Source organism: Rhinoderma darwinii, chromosome 2 (genome assembly GCF_050947455.1).
Source record: "Rhinoderma darwinii isolate aRhiDar2 chromosome 2, aRhiDar2.hap1, whole genome shotgun sequence".
Lineage (NCBI taxonomy): Eukaryota > Metazoa > Chordata > Amphibia > Anura > Rhinodermatidae > Rhinoderma > Rhinoderma darwinii.
The window spans coordinates 250,666,959-250,685,547 of record NC_134688.1 but is presented as its reverse complement, the minus strand read 5'-3'; the positions used below and the strand labels follow the sequence as shown (position 1 = coordinate 250,685,547).

At 42.5% G+C, this 18,589-nt stretch overlaps 1 protein-coding gene and 1 long non-coding RNA gene across 12 annotated transcripts in view; one reads left to right on the top strand and one right to left on the bottom strand.

Moving 5' to 3' along the window:
- LOC142742883 (microtubule-actin cross-linking factor 1-like) overlaps positions 1–18,589 on the top strand; it is a 236,195-nt gene that overhangs the window by 23,859 nt on the left and 193,747 nt on the right. For all 10 annotated transcript variants that reach the window (XM_075853080.1, XM_075853090.1, XM_075853095.1 and 7 more), the window contains exon 2: positions 9,903–10,130. In XM_075853080.1, the coding sequence (XP_075709195.1) occupies positions 9,929–10,130 (202 nt within the window). In that variant the 5' untranslated portion in view covers positions 9,903–9,928. The remainder of the gene's footprint in view (positions 1–9,902; positions 10,131–18,589) is intronic.
- LOC142742887 (uncharacterized) overlaps positions 9,891–18,589 on the bottom strand; it is a 68,349-nt gene continuing 59,650 nt past the window's right edge. The window contains exons 3-5 of one of the 2 annotated variants that reach the window (XR_012881455.1): positions 16,033–16,091; positions 13,589–14,055; positions 9,891–10,100 (exon numbers count right to left, since the gene is read on the bottom strand). This is a non-coding gene — a long non-coding RNA (uncharacterized LOC142742887). Of the gene's footprint in view, positions 10,101–13,186; positions 14,056–16,032; positions 16,092–18,589 lie in introns of those variants that run through there. The other variant, XR_012881454.1, reaches the window with a different exon arrangement.

Genomic DNA, 18,589 nt, shown 5'->3' with positions numbered 1-18,589 from the left:
CGAAAAAGTCACGACATGTCCGTTCTTTGGGCGTATTTCGTGCATCACGCACCCATTGAAGTCAATGGGTGCGTGAAAATCACGCGCAGCACACGGTAGCACTTCCGTGGGACGAGCGGGATTCGCGCAACAGCAGTCAAACTATGAATGTAAACAGAAAAGCACCACGTGCTTTTCTGTTTACAAACATCCAAACAGAGTGTCATAATGATGGCGGCTGCGTGAAAATCACGCAGCCGCGCATCATACGGGGCTGACACACGGAGCTGTTAAGTGCCTTTTGCGCACGCAAAACGCCGTGTTTTTTGCGTGCATAAAAAACGCACACGCTCGTGTAAATCCGGACTAAGGCCTGATTTACACGAGCGTGTGCGTTTTGCGCGCGCAAAAAACGCTGCGTTTTGCGCGCGCAAAAGGCACTTGACAGCTCCGTGTGTCATCCGTGTATGATGTGCGGCTGCGTGATTTTCGCGCAGCCGCCATCATAGAGATGAGGCTAGTCGACGGCCGTCACTGTCCAAGGTGCTGAAAGAGCTAACTGATCGGCAGTAACTCTTTCAGCACCCTCGACAGTGAGTTCCGATTACAATATACACCAACCTGTGAATCAAAAAAAGACGTTCATACTTACCATGAACTTCCTGCTTCCTCCAGTCCGGTCTCCCGGCCGTTTCCTTGGTGACGCGTCCCTCTCTTGTCATCCGGCCCCACCTCCCAGGATGACGCGGCAGTCCATGAGACCGCTGCAGCCTGTGATTGGCTGCAGCCTGTGCTTGGCCTGTGATTGGCTGCAGCTGTCACTTGGACTGAATTGTCATCCCGGGAGGTCGGACTGGAGGAAGAAGCCGGGAGTTATCGGTAAGTCAGAACCTCTTGTTTTTTTTACATGTATATGTATATTGTGATCGGAAGTCACTGTCCATGGTGCTGAACCAGTTTAACTCTTTCAGCACCGTGGACAGTGACTGTCTCCTGCCGTCGCGTACCCGAACATTTTTTGCCGGGTTCGGTCAAAACGAGTTCGGCCGAACCCGGTGAAGTTCGGTGCGCTCATCTCTAATTTGACACTCCGTTTGGATGTTTGTAAACAGAAAAGCACGTGGTGCTTTTATGTTTACATTCATCCTTTTGACAGCTCTTGCGCGAATCACGCAGTTCGCACGGAAGTGCTTCCATGCGGCATGCGTGGTTTTCACGCACCCATTGACTTCAATGGGTGCGTGATGCACGAAAAACGCACGATTATAGAACATGTCGTGAGTTTTACGCAACGCACTCGCGCTGCGCAAAATTCACGCATCGTCTACACTGCCCCATAGACTAATATAGGTGCGTACGACACGCGTGAAAAGCACGCGCGTCGCACGCGCGTATATTACGCTCGTGTAAATGAGGCCTAAAACTGATATCTTCATTGGCTCCCTGCACTGGAGGAATAGCCACTCACTAGAACCATAGTGATTTACTATTGATAGACTGCTATAGTTTGTTATCCACGCAGAATTGAAGTTAGCATAAATACTGTCGTAGCCCAGATCAGCTTTTGTGCCTTCTTTACGTGCGCTCTTATTAGCTAAGCAATGAGGAATCTACTTTCGCAAAGGGCTGTCTACCTATGTAGGGTATATTCGCATGCGTCAGATTTGTTTCAGAAATTTCTGCGACTGTTCCATTGATCTGAATGGGCTTGCAGAAATCCATGCACATGCTGAAGGAACAACTCCATTCAAATGTTTGTAAGGGCCAGTTTAAACTGAGTTTTTTTTTACACTTTTTTTTATGTGGAAACGGCATCAGGAAACACGCCAAAAAATGGCAGAAAATGACTCCCATTGATTTCAATGAGAGGCGGAGGCGTTTTTTTTCTCCGCGAGCGGAAAAACTGTCTCGTGGGAAAAAGAAGCGACATGCCCTATCTTCGGGCGTTTACGTCTCTGACCTCCCATTGACATCAATCGGAGGCAGAAAAAGCGTATTTCGCGGCGTCTTTTGCCCGCGGCGCTCAATGGCCATGGGAGAAAAACGCAGCAAAAAATGCGGCAAACGGCATGTAGGAAATCAAAATCTGGCAGATGGAATTTTGAGGCCTGCAAAAAACTCAGTGTGAACATACCCTAATAGATTTTTCACTTGTAGAAATTTCTGCAAAAAATTTACATTGTGTGAATATAACCTTAGTAGGATTTTTTTTAACATTTCCCCCATATCCACAAGCACCTATAATTTATAAATCACAAATATTAAAATTCAGTTGTCATACTGCAAAAAAAAAATGCATCCAGACGTTTTATAAATATGAAGGTTGTACATGCCCTATTTTCAGTACCAGCTTTTGGGCCTGTTTACACAGTGCAGATTTTCTGCAGATTTTGCATAAATTTTTTAAGCCAAAACCAGAATTGGGTCCAGGAGAGAAGACCTATAAGGGTATGTTCACACGCTGAGCCAAAAACGTCTGAAAATACGGAGCTGTTTTCAAGGGAAAACAGCACCTGATTTTCAGACGTTTTTTGAGCAACTCACGTTTTTTGCGGCGTTTTTCGCGCCGTTTTCGCGCCGTTTTTTCTGCCGTTTTTGGAGCTGTTTTCAATAGAGTCTATGAGAAAATGGCTCCAAAAACGTCCCAAGAAGTGTCCTGCACTTCTTTTGACGAGGCTGTAATTTTACACGTCGTCTTTTGACAGCTGTCAAACGACGACGCGTAAATTACAGGTCGTCGGCACAGTAAGTCGGCAAACCCATTCAAATGAATGGGCAGATGTTTGCCGACGTATTGGAGCCGTATTTTCAGGCATAAATCGAGGCATAATACGCCTCGTTTACGCCTGAAAATAGGTTGTGTGAACCCAGCCTTAGGCATTCCATTATATATTTCTTTTGTTTAGGATCCATTCCTGGTTTTTGCTTAAAAGAAGCATGCAAAATCTGCAGCAATGCTGCACTTTGTGAACTACGGCTCTGTTCACATCTGCGTTGGGGTCCCATTCTGACGTTCCGTCTGAGGTTTCCTTCAGAAAGGGACCCTGGGCAGACACAAACTGACACCGACGTTTCCATCACCATTGCTTTCAATGGTGATGGAGCCGGTGCCCGTGGTTTCCGTTTGTCTCTTTTGTGCACCAGACCCGTCGTTTTGCCTTACTCGACAAAACTGAATGTGTGACAGTTTTCTATGTGTTCCCTTTTGTAAAATATAGAAGTAGCAGTGTTTGTAAATGTTGCCTTGCCAGGTCACTTTGAATATTATTATTACTTTTTTTGGGGCGGTGGTTGCCCAATTCTTAGCCTAGAGTCTGTTGCTTTTTAAGTATATGAATGTTGCATAATGTTATGGTAAGTAAGTAGCGCCCACAGTTATAGAATACAGTCAGGTGCGCAACCACAGTGCTTCTTTATGCGTGCATGTGTTCCTACATGATTATACATGCACATTGTCTTGACTAACACCTCCACGCTGTATTGTGGCAAAGACACAGCCTGGGAACGATAATGTTTAAAGAGGCTCTGTCACCACATTATAAGTGCCTTAACTCCTACATAATGTGATCGGCGCTGTAATGTAGATAACAGCAGTGTGTTTTATTTAGAAAAACAATATATTTTCACCAAGTTATGAGCGATTTTAGCTTTATGCTAATGACTTTCTTGATGCCCAACTGGGCGTGTTTTTACTTTTGACCAAGTGGGCGTTGTGGAGAGAAGTGTATGACGCTGACCAATCAGCATCATACACTTCTCTCCATTCATTTACTCTGCACATAGTGATCTCACGAGATCATGATGTGCAGTCACATACTCACACATTAACGTTACTGAAGTGTATTGACAGTAAATAGACATCGCTTTCAGCCAGGACGGGATGTCTATTCACAATCCCGACACTTGCTGATTACATGAATGGAGAGAAGTGTATGACACTGATTGGTCAGCGTCATACACTTCTCTCCTCAACGCCCACTTGGTCAAAAGTAAAAACACGCCCAGTTGGGCATTAAGAAAGTCATTTGCATAAATCTAAAATAGGTAATAACGGTGAAAATAGATCGTTTTTCTAAATAAAAAACACTGCTGTTACCTACATTACAGCGCCTATCACATTATGTAGGAGATAGGGCACTTATAATCTGGTGACAGAGTCTCTTTAAAGATTATCGTTCCCAGGCTGTGTCTTTGCCACAATACAGCGTGGAGGTGTTAGTCAAGACAATGTGCATGTATAATCATGTAGGAACATAAAGAACACGACCTTATTAAGACCACCATCACAATTTGTTCTATACTGTATACAGTGTAGTCAGTGGCGGATTATCATTAGGGCGTTTCGGGCGGTCGCCCGGGGCCCAAGACTGCCAGGGGGCCCAAGGAGCCTATGACCGCCCGAACCCCCTCATGCCCAGTGGCGTCGCTAGCACCGGAGGGAGCCCCGGTGCCAGGACCGCACCTGTCAGGCGAGGGGAGCTTTGCTTCTACTTAGCAGCCGTGGTCTGTGCTGCTTTAGAAGCTCCCCCTCCAGCCCCCCATCCCTGCTCTAAACATCTCTGCTGCTAGCTGTCGGGACATGGGGGAGGGGAGACTGTCGGCGGGCTCTGTGCTGTGAGCAGGAGAAGAGCTGCAGTGAAGACATAAAAGGTAAGTGCATGTGTGTTTAATATCCATATTCATGTGTGTTTAATGTCCATATTCATGTATGTTTAATGTCCATATTCATGTATGTTTAATGTCCATATTCATGTATGTTTAATGTCCATATTCATGTATGTTTAATGTCCATATTCATGTGTTTACAAGGTGTACTTTGTGTATAATGTGCATACTCGTGTATAATGTGCCTACTTAGTGTATAATGTGCATACTCGTGTGTACTTTGTGTACTATGCATACTTTGTGTATAATGTGCCTACTTTGTGTACTTTGTGCATAATGTGTGTACTTTGTGTACTGTGCGTACTTTGTGCATAATGTGCGTACTTTGTACTGTGCGTACTTTGTGCATAATGTGCGTACTTTGTGCGTACTTTGTGCATAATGTGCGTACTTTGTGCGTACTTTGTGCATAATGTGCGTACTTTGTGCATAATGTGCGTACTTTGTGCATAATGTGCGTACTTTGTGTACTGTGCATACTTTGTGCATAATGTGCCTACTTTGTGCATAATGTGCGTACTTTGTGCATAATGTGCGTACTTTGTGCATAATGTGCCTACTTTGTGCATAATGTGCCTACTTTGTGCATAATGTGGTACTTTGTGTACTGTGCATACTTTGTGCATAATGTGCATACTTTGTGCATAATGTGCGTACTTTGTGCATAATGTGCGTACTTTGTGCATAATGTGCCTACTTTGTGCATAATGTGCGTACTTTGTGTACTTTGTGCATAATGTGGGTACTTTGTGCATAATGTGCGTACTTTGTGTACTTTGTGCATAATGTGTGTACTTTGTGCATAATGTGCGTACTTTGTGCATAATGTGGTACTTTGTGTACTGTGCATACTTTGTGCATAATGTGCGTACTTTGTGTACTTTGTGCATAATGTGCGTACTTTGTGCATAATGTGCCTACTTTGTGCATAATGTGCGTACTTTGTGTACTTTGTGCATAATGTGCGTACTTTGTGCATAATGTGCATACTTTGTGTACTTTGTGCATAATGTGCCGGCTTTGTGCATAATGTGCGTACTTTGTGTACTTTGTGCATAATGTGCGTACTTTGTGCATAATGTGCATACTTTGTGTACTTTGTGCATAATGTGCGTACTTTGTGCATAATGTCCTTACTTTGTGCATAATGTGCGTACTTTGTGCATAATATGGTACTTTGTGTACTGTGCGTACTTTGTGCATAATGTGCCTACTTTGTGGACTTTGTGCATAATGTGGTACTTTGTGTACTTTGTGCATAATGTGCGTACTTTGTGCATAATGTGCCTACTTTGTGTACTTTGTGCATAATGTGCGTACTTTGTGCATAATGTGCATAATGTGCGTACTTTGTGCATAATGTGCGTACTTTGTGCATAATTTGCGTACTTTGTGCATAATGTGGTACTTTGTGTACTGTGCGTACTTTGTGCATAATGTGCCTACTTTGTGTACTTTGTGCATAATGTGGTACTTTGTGTACTGTGCGTACTTTGTGCATAATGTGCATAATGTGCGTACTTTGTGCATAATGTGCCTACTTTGTGTACTGTGTGTACTTTGTGCATAATGTGCGTACTTTGTGCATAATGTGCGTACTTTGTGCATAATGTGCGTACTGTGTGTACTTTGTGCATAATGTGCCTACTTTGTGTACTAGTGTTTAGGTAGTGTTAGCAATAGTTACGGCGCGGCAGGGTGGTGGTGGAGAAGGGGGGCCCAAGTTTGGGTAACAGCCCAGGGCCCATGGTCTTCTTAATCCGCCACTGAGTGTAGTGTACACAGTGTCAATGTATCTTGCACATGATTGTCTTACATACATATCTTACATACAGTACAGCTTTATCAATGCGTTGTAATTGTAAATCTGGAGTAAAAGGGCATTTGCACCCTTTTTTCATTAAACTGCTAATGACTTGAAAGCTGTCTGTACATTTCAGATAGATGTGCTATGACAGCTATGCCTCCCAACTCCCCCATACACATGTGCGCTTGGATCGGCTCAGAAAAAAGTTGCTGCAAGATTAGTCTGGCAGTGGCTTATCTAATTACGAAAAAAACATCGGGCATGTTGAATTTAATCTGTTATCGGGGTCGAGTCGCAACACCGCCATACGCATTAGATGGTTCGCTGGTCCTGCCGAAATCGGCGGGTTCAGCCAACAAACATCTAATGTGTATGACTACCGTTAGATTAAGTTCACACACTGCATAAGCAATGCATAAAAATATTGTGGAACTGGCCTGAAAATGCGAATGAAAATCAATGGCAAATTGCACTTGTTACATGCAGATTTTGTCAGGAATTTTGCCGCATTGCATTGGAATCTGTAAATTCCATGCAATAAGTTGCAAAAAAAATTGTATATGCTGCAGATTTGAAAAAAGTCTGCTAGAGTCTGCAAAAGATTGTTCTACACTGTGAATTTAGCGAATTGATTATTTTCTACTTAATAAATTTGATGCAACAGTTTGAATCTCTTTAAGGCCACGTTCAGAGGTGGCGGAATTGCTGTGGAATTCCGCTGTGGACAGTCCGCAGTGGAGTTCTCCAGCGGCCGTTTTTTTCATTTGTTTCTATATATTTTTAGGAAAGTTAGTTCAGACGTTGCAGAAAATTACTTTGCAGAAGTTAGGCTGCGGTGCAGATATTTCCCTCCGCAGCATGCACTTTCCATTGCGGTGAAGAAGCGGAATCTCACTGCAGATTTCAGCCTTTGCAATGCAAAAACTGAAATCTGTGGCAAGTCCGCTGTGATATCTGCAACGTCTGAATTACCTGTCAAATATGCAAATGTTGGTGCAGATTCGTTGCGTAATTGCCCCAAATCTGCACCAACATTTGCAGCAGAAAAATTACGCCACGTCTGAATGTGCCCTAAGGGTATGTTCACACGGCCTATTTTCAGACGTAATTCGGGCGTTTTACGCCTCGAATTACGCTTCAAAAAACGGCTCCATTACGCCTTCAAACATCTGCTTATTGCTTTTAATGGGTTTTACGATGTTCTGTTGATACGAGGTGTAATTTTACGCGTCGCTGTCAAAAGACGGCGCGTAAAAATACGCCTGCATCAAAGAAGTGCATGTCACTTCTTGGGACGTTTTTGGAGCCGTTTTTCATTAACTCCATAAAAAAACAGCTCCAATAACGTCCGTAAATACGCCGCGAAAAACACGAGTAGTTACAAAAACGTCTGAAAATCAGGAGCTGTATTCTGGTGAAAATATCTCCGTAATTTCAGACGTATTTTGCTAAGCCGTGTGAACATACCCTTAGGGCATGACCACACGTGGCGGATTTCCTCCGCAACTGTCCGCATCAATGCCGCACAGAATCTGCGTTGCAGATTCTGCTGCGGATCTGCACAAAATGTGCAGTAAATTTATGCGGACTAGCTGCTGCGGACTGCGGGAAAAGTGCTTCCCTTCTCCCTATCAGTGCAGGATAGAGAGAAGGGACAGCACTTTCCCTAGTGAAAGTAAACGAATTTCATACTTACCGACCGCTGTCTTGGTGACGCGTCCCTCTTTCGGCATCCAGCCCGACCTCCCTGGATGACGCGGCAGTCCATGTGACCGCTGCAGCCTGTGCTTGGCCTGTGATTGGCTGCAGCCGACACTTAGACTGAAACGTCATCCTGGGAGGCCGGACTGGAGACAGAAGCAGGGAGTTCTCGGTAAGTATGAATTTATATTTTTTTACAGGTTGCTGTATATTGGGATCGGTAGTCACTGTCCCGGGTGCAGAAACAGTTACTGCCGATCGCTTAACTCTTTCAGCACCCTGGACAGTGACTATTTACAGACGTCTCCTAGCAACGCTCCCGTCATTACGGGAGCCCCATTGACTTCCTCAGTCTGGCTGTAGACCTAGAAATACATAGGTCCAGCCAGAATGAAGAAATGTCAAGTTAAAAAAGCAAGACGCATCCGCAGCACACATAACATGTGCATGACAGCTGCGGACTTCATTGCGGAAATTAGAATCTCCATTGAAGTCAATGGAGAAATTCCGCCATGAGTCCGCCACTGCTCCGCAACAGACAGAGCATGCTGCGGACACCAAATTCCGCTCTGCAGCCTATGCTCCGCAGCGGAATTTTACGCATCGTCTAAACGAACACTGCTAAATTAAAGTGGAAGTCAATGGACAAACGGCTCCGCTGCGGATTAACGCTGCAGAGTGTCCGCAGCGGAATTTAAGTGAAATTCCACCACGTGTGAACCCAGCCTTACTGTGCCACTTTCTTTTGACATTTTCAGAAACTGTTCCAAGTAGATGTACAACTATGATAATAATGGTGGAAAAATCTAGTAAATTTGGTGTGTGCCATTTACTTCACTTTTTTCACAGATTTATATGTTTTTTTTTCTGGCTCATTCACGCTAAGGCTATGTTCACACGGCAAACCAAAAACGGCTGCAAATACGGAGCTGTTTTCAAGGGAAAACAGCTCCTGATTTTCAGCCGTTTTTTAATCAAACTCATGTTTTTCGCTGTGTTTTTTACGACCGTTTTTGGAGCTGTTTTACTATAGAGTCAATAAAAAACGGCTCCAAAAATGGCTCGAGAAGTGACATGCACTTCTTTTTCGCCGGCGTTTTTTAACGTGGCCGTTTTTCAAAACGGCCACGTAAAAAATAAACGGCCTGTCGGAACAGTATGCCGTTTTTCCCATTGAAATCAATGGGCAGATGTTTGGAGGTGTTCTGATTCCGATTTTTCGGCTGTTTACGGCCCGAAAAACGGCCGAAAATGAGCCGTGTGAACATACCCTAAAAGTTTCCCCTATTGTTATCATACAGAAGAGGAGCTCATGTGCGTCTCATCAGATCTAAAGTAGAGCTTGTGCCTGTTTCAGAACATTCACTAGTATCAGAGATATTTCTCATCAGTCATGCAACACTTTAGAAAGTAACAGATAGTAGGCAAGTCTTCACAATTTTGGTGGAGTTGTCGAATAATCTGCTCATTTTGTCCTGCTATGAACTGGTTGTATACCCAAAAGTGCTCAACATAACTGACCTGGTCCCATGCCAAGGCTGTAGGGCGTACAATTCTGGCTTTTCAAATACCATCACCTTGGTCCCAAATCCACACAATTTGCAGAATATAATGGTATTTGTATAAATTTAGGTGAGTTTATAAACCCTCATAGAGCTTATCCTCTAATAATTAATAGAATATGCATTGTGTTCCATTTGAAATATGGAGAAGGATTTATGTTTCATAGACCGTTTTATTTTTTTCCCAGAGTAACATCCATACGTCTAAGGAGAGATGTCATCTTCAGATGAAGAAACCCTCAGTGAGAGGTCATATCGGAGCGAGAGGTCATGTCGCAGTGAGAGATCTGGTAGTTTGTCCCCTTGTCCTCCAGGTGACACTCTCCCCTGGAATTTGCCACGTCACGAACAGAAGAAGAGGCAGAGCAAGGACTCTGTTTTGGACCCTGCGGAGAGAGCTGTGGTCAGAGTGGCAGGTGAGGATGTTGGACTTTCATCTGGTTGTGCGTATTTCAGTATAACCAAACTCTATATTACAGTATTGCAGTAAGGTCATGCAAGCCCTTGTGGTTTGGGACCGATTCTGGATATAGGTGTGTGTGTGTAGGCCTCTGGGGAACAGGGTCACAGTAAGCCCCCCCTATCTTCCCCACCCGCAGCTTGACAAGAGTGGAGCTTGACCAGATCACTACAGGCCCCCCAAGTTCAGATGGCCTTGGCATCTTCCTAGGTTTGCCTGGTCCTTACGTGAGATTGCTCCGGGCCCTTCAAGCCCCAGTGGACTCTGGCATCTTCCTAGGTTTTTCTGGTCCTTATGACGGCTGTTTGGGACTCAATCTGCTTTAAAGGGAATGTGTCGCGAATTAAACCTTTTTTTTTTTTAAGTAAGTTACTTATTTTTATTATATTTTTTAAGTTTTTTGCTGCATTTTTTTTTTCTTCCACATGGTGGAAAGTATTAAAAATTAAATAATAATTTGACATGTTTTCCTATGTTGGCCACCAGAGGGAGCACTTCCCAGAATTACAGCAAGGTGAATAAGGCAAAGCAACCTGACTCACAGCTGCCGTAAATGTGGGAGGGAATCTCACCCCCCCCCCCCCTCTCTTACAAGCCAGGAAAAGGTGTCTTCAAATTGCTAAGCAGTGTCCGGCTGCCATTTTGGGTGTGATTGTACAAATGCAGCTGGCAGAAGCTATAGGACACACCAAAAGGCTAAGGGAATGTTCACACGCTAAGGGTATGTTCACACGGCCTATTTACGGACGTAATTCGGGCGTTTTTGCCCCGAATTACGTCTGAAAATAGCGCCTCAATAGCGCTGACAAACATCTGCCCATTGAAAGCAATGTACACACGAGGCGTATATTTACGCACCGCTGTCAAATGACGGCGCGTAAATAGACGCCCGCGTCAAAGAAGTGACCTGTCACTTCTTTGGCCGTAATTGGAGCCGTTATTCATTGACTCCAATGAATAGCAGCGCTAATTACGGCCGTAATGGACGCGGCGTTCAAGCGCCTGCACATGCCGTTACGGCTGAAATTACGGGGATGTTTTCAGGCTGAAACATCCCTGTAATTTCAGCCGTAACGGACGCCCTCGTGTGCACATACCCTTACTAAACAAAGGGAAAGCAGCTCCTGATTTTCAGCCATTATTTAATCAAACTCGCGTTCTTGGCAGCTTTTTTACGGCCGTTTTTGGAGCTGTTTTTCTATAGAGTGAATGAAAAACGGCTCCAAAAAGTCCCAAGAAGTGATATGCACTTCTTTTTGGCGGGCATCTTTTTACGTGCCGTTTTTGGAAAACGGGCATGTAAAAAACGCCCCATCGTAGCAGAACGCCGTATTTCCCATTGAAACCAATGTACAGATGTTTGTATGCGTTCTGCTTCCGATTTTTCAGCCGTTTTTCGGGACGTTTACGGCTGAAAACACTGCGTGTGAACATACCCTTAGAATGATGAAAGTGAAGTGAATGACTTTTGAGTTTACAGGTTCACACGGCATGTATTTTTTTGCGCATGTTACGAGCCAAAAACCGCATTAAAAAAACGCTTAATTACGCTACATTTTGCATGTTTGGGGGGATTTGTGGGGGGGGGGTGCTCGCCACTGATTCTTCAAAACAGCTGATAAGCAGCTATGAAGGATCAGCGGCGCCCGTGCATACTCCGCTGCACAAAAATAGGACACAGCTCTGCTGCGCACACTACACACACAGCTTTGCTGCGCGAGCACACACACACACAGCACTGCTACATACAGACACACACTCAGCTCTGTTACATACAGACACACTCAGCTTTGCTACATACAGACACACATCAGCTCTGCTGCACACACACACTCAGCTCTCCTATACACACACACACACACACACCTCAGCTACACACAGACACACACTCAGCTCTAATACATACAGACACACACTCAGCTCTGCTACATACAGACACTCAGCTCTGCTGCACACACACACACTCAGCTCTGGTACATACAGACACACACTCAGCTTTGCTACACACACACACACACACACACACACACTTAGCTCTGCTACATACAGACACACACTCAGCTCTGCTGCACACACACACACACACACACACACACACACACTCAGCTCTGCTACATACAAACACACACTCAGCTCTGCTACATAAAGACACTCAGCTCTGCTGCACACACACACACACACACACACACACACACACTCAGCACTGCTACACACAGACACATACACACTCAGCACTGCTACATACAGACACACACTCAGCTCTGCTACATACAGACACACACTTAGCTCTGATGCACACACAGCACTGCTACACACACACATACACACTCTCAGCACTGCTACACACAGACGCACACACACTCAGCACTTCTACATACAGACACACACTCAGCTCTGCTGCACACAAACACACTCAGCCCTGCTACATACAGACACACACTCAGCTCTGCTGTACACACACACACATACACACTCAGCACTGCTACACACAGAGACACACTCAGCTCTTCTACATACAGACACACACACACACAAGTTCTTGCCGCCTATGCTCCTCTTCTTGCGCCTTCGCTTAGTTGAACATATGGTCGGAAGCTGCGACCGAAAGTCGTCATCTTACTGTCCGGCTGCAGCTTCCGTTCCACATGAAAATGGCGCCGGATTTTGCTCTACGGACGAGCTTCGTTTTGGTCTGTGTGGGAGTGGCGCATGCGCAGTTCCCACACAGACGACGTCCGCTTCAGAGAATGGAACGGCTCCCGTTCGCATTCTCTATGGGATTGTAAGTGCCATATAGCATCTTAGTATGTGTCGTTAATCGACACATACAAAGATGAAAAAAAAATGGTAGCTCCCATAGAGAAGTAAAGGTATGAATACATTAAAATGTTGAAAGTGACAACATAAATAAATAAAATTTTGGAATTACATGATATAAAAAGCAATATAATTACAAAAAATAAATAAATCATGACACCTTCCCTTTAAGGATTCTTTGATTTATACATACATATTTCCATGAGGACATTCTTTTTTTATGTCTCTAAACAATAGAGTGAGGTGGATCCATATAGTGGCATTCAATAAGACCTAACTAAATACACCTTATAACCCTAAACTGCTATTCATTAAAGCTTTAATATGATCCGTAGGTCTTTTATTTTGCCCATGGCCACTACAGATTAATGTAGTCACTTTACTACTTTGGGTGAAGCACGAATCCTCCCACTTAATGGATAGGGTGTTTACAATTGTCCTTTTCAGCAAACTTGGCATTGAAATAAGTTATTGCAATTTTTTGTTCGCTTGCCAAAGCATCACATCACACTATAAAGAACAAAAGGATTACGCAAAGTATTGGCTGGAGATGATGTGCAGCATGTCCTGTTTACGGCTATGTCATTCATAACTTACCTGTGGTGGCATGTATGCACAGACACAAACATTTCACTTAATACCTAACGTGCGGCACTGTCATAGTATTGTAATAAACAATCTTTCATACACAAAATTTGTTCTTCGCATTCCTGCATCCTTGCGTAATTGGGCACCCCACCCTCCTCTGAAAGGTACATTTATATGAACCGGGCACAGGTTAATCGAAATGGTATGTGTGGTAAGAAGAGCTGGTGCTTCTACTTGTATCTGTAATAAAGATCACACAGTGGAAGCGATGGGATATATATTGAAGTGGATTGAAGTAGATCCTGTTTCCATGGCAACACAAAAGCCTGAGAAGCCATTCTTCTAGTTGTCATGGTTACTGAGCTCCCCCTCTCCTATTTCTGAGGAGGGGGAAGGAGATTCTCGGCCTTCCCTTCTAGCCTTTGTTCTGGGTTGGCCAATTCAGTATTCTGTCCTCGGCTGGTTCGACCAGATCACTGCACAAAACATAATGAAGAAAACGTTATCCTGCGATTGAAACACTGGAGGAGGCAGCGTTACACAACATTACACTTCTTTTATTACTTTTCCCTAGATTAATGGCTCTCTGCACCTAGGTTACTACCTCTGTATTAATACTACTCTGCCCACCAGTGCATGACGTCTCTTTACTTTATATAACGTATGAGATAGATCTTTGGACATCAGATGTAAGAGCAGGGATAATATATAACTCACAAAATGCTGCAGTAGTGGATACTTTAAATGAATATAGAAAGAGGTTGTATGCCTTTCATGAAAGAGAAATTACACACTGAGGCGTAACTTAAAGCTCCTGCGCCGCAATATAATATGTATCAGGACTACTCACCTACCATGTGCCATTTATGCCCCCTCATGTGGCACTGGGGGCCCAGGTGCGACTGCTTCCTCTGCATGTCCCTGAAACGTTATCTGTACTAGAATGCTGAGATGGGTTGCTGATCCAGAGAATCATTCTTTGAGTTTGAAACAGCTGATTGGCAGGGGTGCCAGGAGTCGGACCACCACCGATCAGCTATTGATGGCCTATCTTGAGGATAGGCCATCAATTTCTTAGTACTGGAAAACACCTTTAACGCTTATTTGTCCCCATACAGTTTGCATCGACCCATGTAAACGCACCTTTAAAGGAGCGCCGATTGACTTGTTATATCAGTGATTAGCGCTCGCTATGGGCAGAAATATAAACCAGCATTTACTATCTAGAATAGGCCGAGACTTATGCAGGATTTATTTTTGTTTTCCTATAGCCCTTACGACTTGATTTTGCGTTTGTAACCTATCCCTGACTGCGAGCAAGCCTGATGATTATACACTCTGATTATCCAAGGATTATGATATTCTCCTACATGTCTTCAATAAATATATATCGTCACCTAATCTTTATATTTTTTCTGCAAAATAAACTGATTATATTGAAGATACGTCATGTTAGCAAATGATGCCAATTATTAGTTTATACTGTAGGTAAAAAGAATATGTGAGTAAGAAATGATGTCTCAAGGGCAGAAAGGTATGATACATTTTCTTAGGCTTCATGCACACGACCGTAGCAATGTGCACGGCCGTGATTTTCGGGTCGGCCGGCCACGGAGTGTCCCCCGCGAGCTGCCCGCAAATCGTGGGCCGTGCACATGGCCACGTCCATTATTTTCCATGAGCCTGGACCGCAGAACACGGCCGTAATAAGACATGTCCGTTCTTTCTGCGGTCCGGGCTCCTGGGCCATGCACGGACCGTGGAAACCACGCTCGTGTGCATGGCCCCATAGGAATGAATGGGGCTGCAATTCTGTGGATTTTCGGGGGAATTGCGGCCGCAAAAGCACGTTCATGTGCATGGGGCCTAATGATATGTATATCAATGATACCCATCTACGTTGCTGCAACATTGTCTAGTCAGTCATGTGCTACAGCTGTAGTGAATCTCTAGAAATGGTTATTGACAAATGAAACACATGGAGGTTGTTTACTGAAAATGACAAAGGTCTCATGGGAGGGAGCTTCATTAGTCCACCAGTCAGGTGAAGGAGATTTTTTTATTAGACTCTGTTCACAATGGTGTCAAGGCTTCTGTTTCTACAGGATCCATGGCAGAGCCAATATAATCCATAATGATCTGTCATGTTCAACTTTTTTTTTTTTTTTTACAAATTACTACAAATCTATTGACAAAATGTACCAAACATATATGGTACCAAAACATAACCGGTATCTTTGAATTTTTTTTAGTTTTATATAAGGGGAAATGGCCAAAAAGAAGAAAAATGCAAATTGTTTTCTTTCTCTTTTCCTTAAATATTGAATATAATTACTTTACCCAAAAAGCTTTATAGCATAATATAATCCTCTCACTTTCCATGTAAAGCAATATCAAATATGTATACTTTGTCATATATATATATAAGTATAAACCCCCCCAAACATATTCACCTCCAAAATGTGTCATTTCAAAGGCGAACGTCTGCTTTCAGGCATCTAAAGGCCTCGGTCTTAAAAACAAAAGGGTTACATTTTATATTAGGGAAATGCATTATCAGCAGTCTTCTGAATATTTCCCTTTACAATGGTAATTTGAAATTCTCAACCACTGTCCTGCCGGTGCTGTCAGCAAAATACAGGAATATTATACTCTGTCGGGGAATTGATGATAATGGATTCTTTAGTATAATCTTTGAAGTGTCCCCATTATAGAGCTTGACTTCGGCCATCATGTAGAACTAGGTCTAAATGTTGACTGAATAGTACATCATTGTACTTACTGCAAAGGGTGCATGCGTGCACAAGCATCAGAATCAGTGTTGGCTCCATTGACAATGTCATTTAAAAGGACCAAATGGGCGGACAGCTTTACATAAATGTTTTTTTTTAATTCTCTTTTTATTAATATTCAGAAGTTAATATCACACAAGGCATCACAATTCCTAGATATGAATTATATCGAAGGTACAATGAAAGTTATCAACCAGAAAAAAAACCTCATCCCAGTCTCACCCTCATTTAAATGAAATATCTTCATGTAAATTAACTAGGTGTCATTCCTGAATTTGTGATACTAACATAATAACAGTATACTACTTTATTTGTACACAATGGTTGATGGACCTTCATCCCATTAATTCCTTGAATGCATCAATTAGATAGTGTGCCAATCCAATGACAATTTCCTATAAATAAAGAATGGGTCATTTAAATTGCAGCACAAGAAAGAAGAATCATAAGATTAGGGGCCATTTTTAAGCAACATGGTAGATATATTTTATGTATTATGTACTAATTTACCTCTTCTGCAGAAGTATGGGGCGGAAAACTGAGATTAACCAGAATGATTTACTCTTATATGTAGAGAGCAAAAAGCGAGACTCAACATGTTAATATAAAAACATGTTAAATACTTTTTGAGTTATGTCTTTTATGGTTTCCATCACCTTCCCTTAAAATTGTTAGGGGATCGGTATATTAACTCTTTGATCCTTAGCACTTAATATTAAGTCCTTCTTTACAAATGTTTTTTCTTCTGTAAGTCATTACACAAATCCTGGAAACACCTATATAATAGACAGTACAACGTGATTTACACACAGGTGTGGCTCTGTATCTATTGCTTTAGAAGGTGTTCAGGCCGCACTAGGTATTTGTATGGGTGCATGTGTAGGGGCCCAACCCGTACAATATGAAGAAAGGTACTATGCACACCAGTAGTAGTTATCCAAAGGTTGATTTTAAGGGTATGTTCGCACTGCCTATTTTCGTTTGTTTTTTGGGCCGTAAACGCCCGAAAAACGGCCAAAAAATCGGAAGCAGAACTCCTCCAAACATCTTCCCATTGATTTCAATGGGAAAACGGCGTTCTGTTCCAACGGAGCGTTTTTTGCAGCGTTTTTTTACGCGTAAAAAAACGGCCGAGAAAAAGAAGTGCAGGACACTTCTTGGGACGTTTTTGGAGCCGTTTTCCATAGACTCTATTAAAAAAAGCTCTACAAAAAGCTGTAAAAAACGTGAAAATCGCGAGGTGGCACAAAAATCGTCTGAAAATCTGGAGCTGTTTTCTCTTGAAAACAGCTCCGTATTTTGAGACGTTTTTAACTCTGCGTGTGAACATACCCTCATAGTTTCACCAGTATCGGTGCAGCGTTTTGGTCATATCATTGACCTTCATCAGGCACTATAAAATTTATGAATCAAAGTATATTAGACGGGGGAACATAACAAGGTGTCTATAAACATTTTCAATTTGTATTAGGAGAAAACATATATATGATCATATGAATGCAATATGCAGTATTGATCACTATGAGTGGTACAAACAGATCAGATTGTCACAACATGAATAATATCAGAACAATATATACAAATATATACAAAAAACAATACAAAAAACAATTACAATATGCATCAATTGTTTTTTGCATTGTTTTTTTTGTATATATTTGCATATATTGTTCTGATATTATTCATGTTGTGACAATCCATATTGTATCTATTTCTTTATTACATTTTTTCTGTATTTTGTTTTGTTTATTCTACGCAGCGTAATGTTATTTATTTTTCATCCATGGGTGAAAATGCATCTTTTATATGATTCCCCACCAAAAAAGTAGATTCAAATTTGTCATGTTGAAGGTCTTCAACTGTAACAATAGTGGGGGAGGTTAATACTGTCGTATAAATAGACAGTATAAAACTAGACCAGAAAGGCAGAAACTGTGCCAAATATATCACAGTGGCGCATAAATTTAGTGTATCTTGCTAGAAATTGTAGACACTTTTCTGTTCTTTATGTCACCTCTTGGCTGGCATACTTTACATGAATAATTTCCACAAAAACATGCCACAGATGTTAACAAATCTATAGCATTTTACGACTCCTCTTAGCCACATCTCTTTTTCTAGACTAGATAAGTGGGAAAAAAGGTTACCTGTGTTGTCTCTTTAAGACCTTTTTTTTATTATTATTCACAATATGAGAATATGTATAAAAACAATCCTA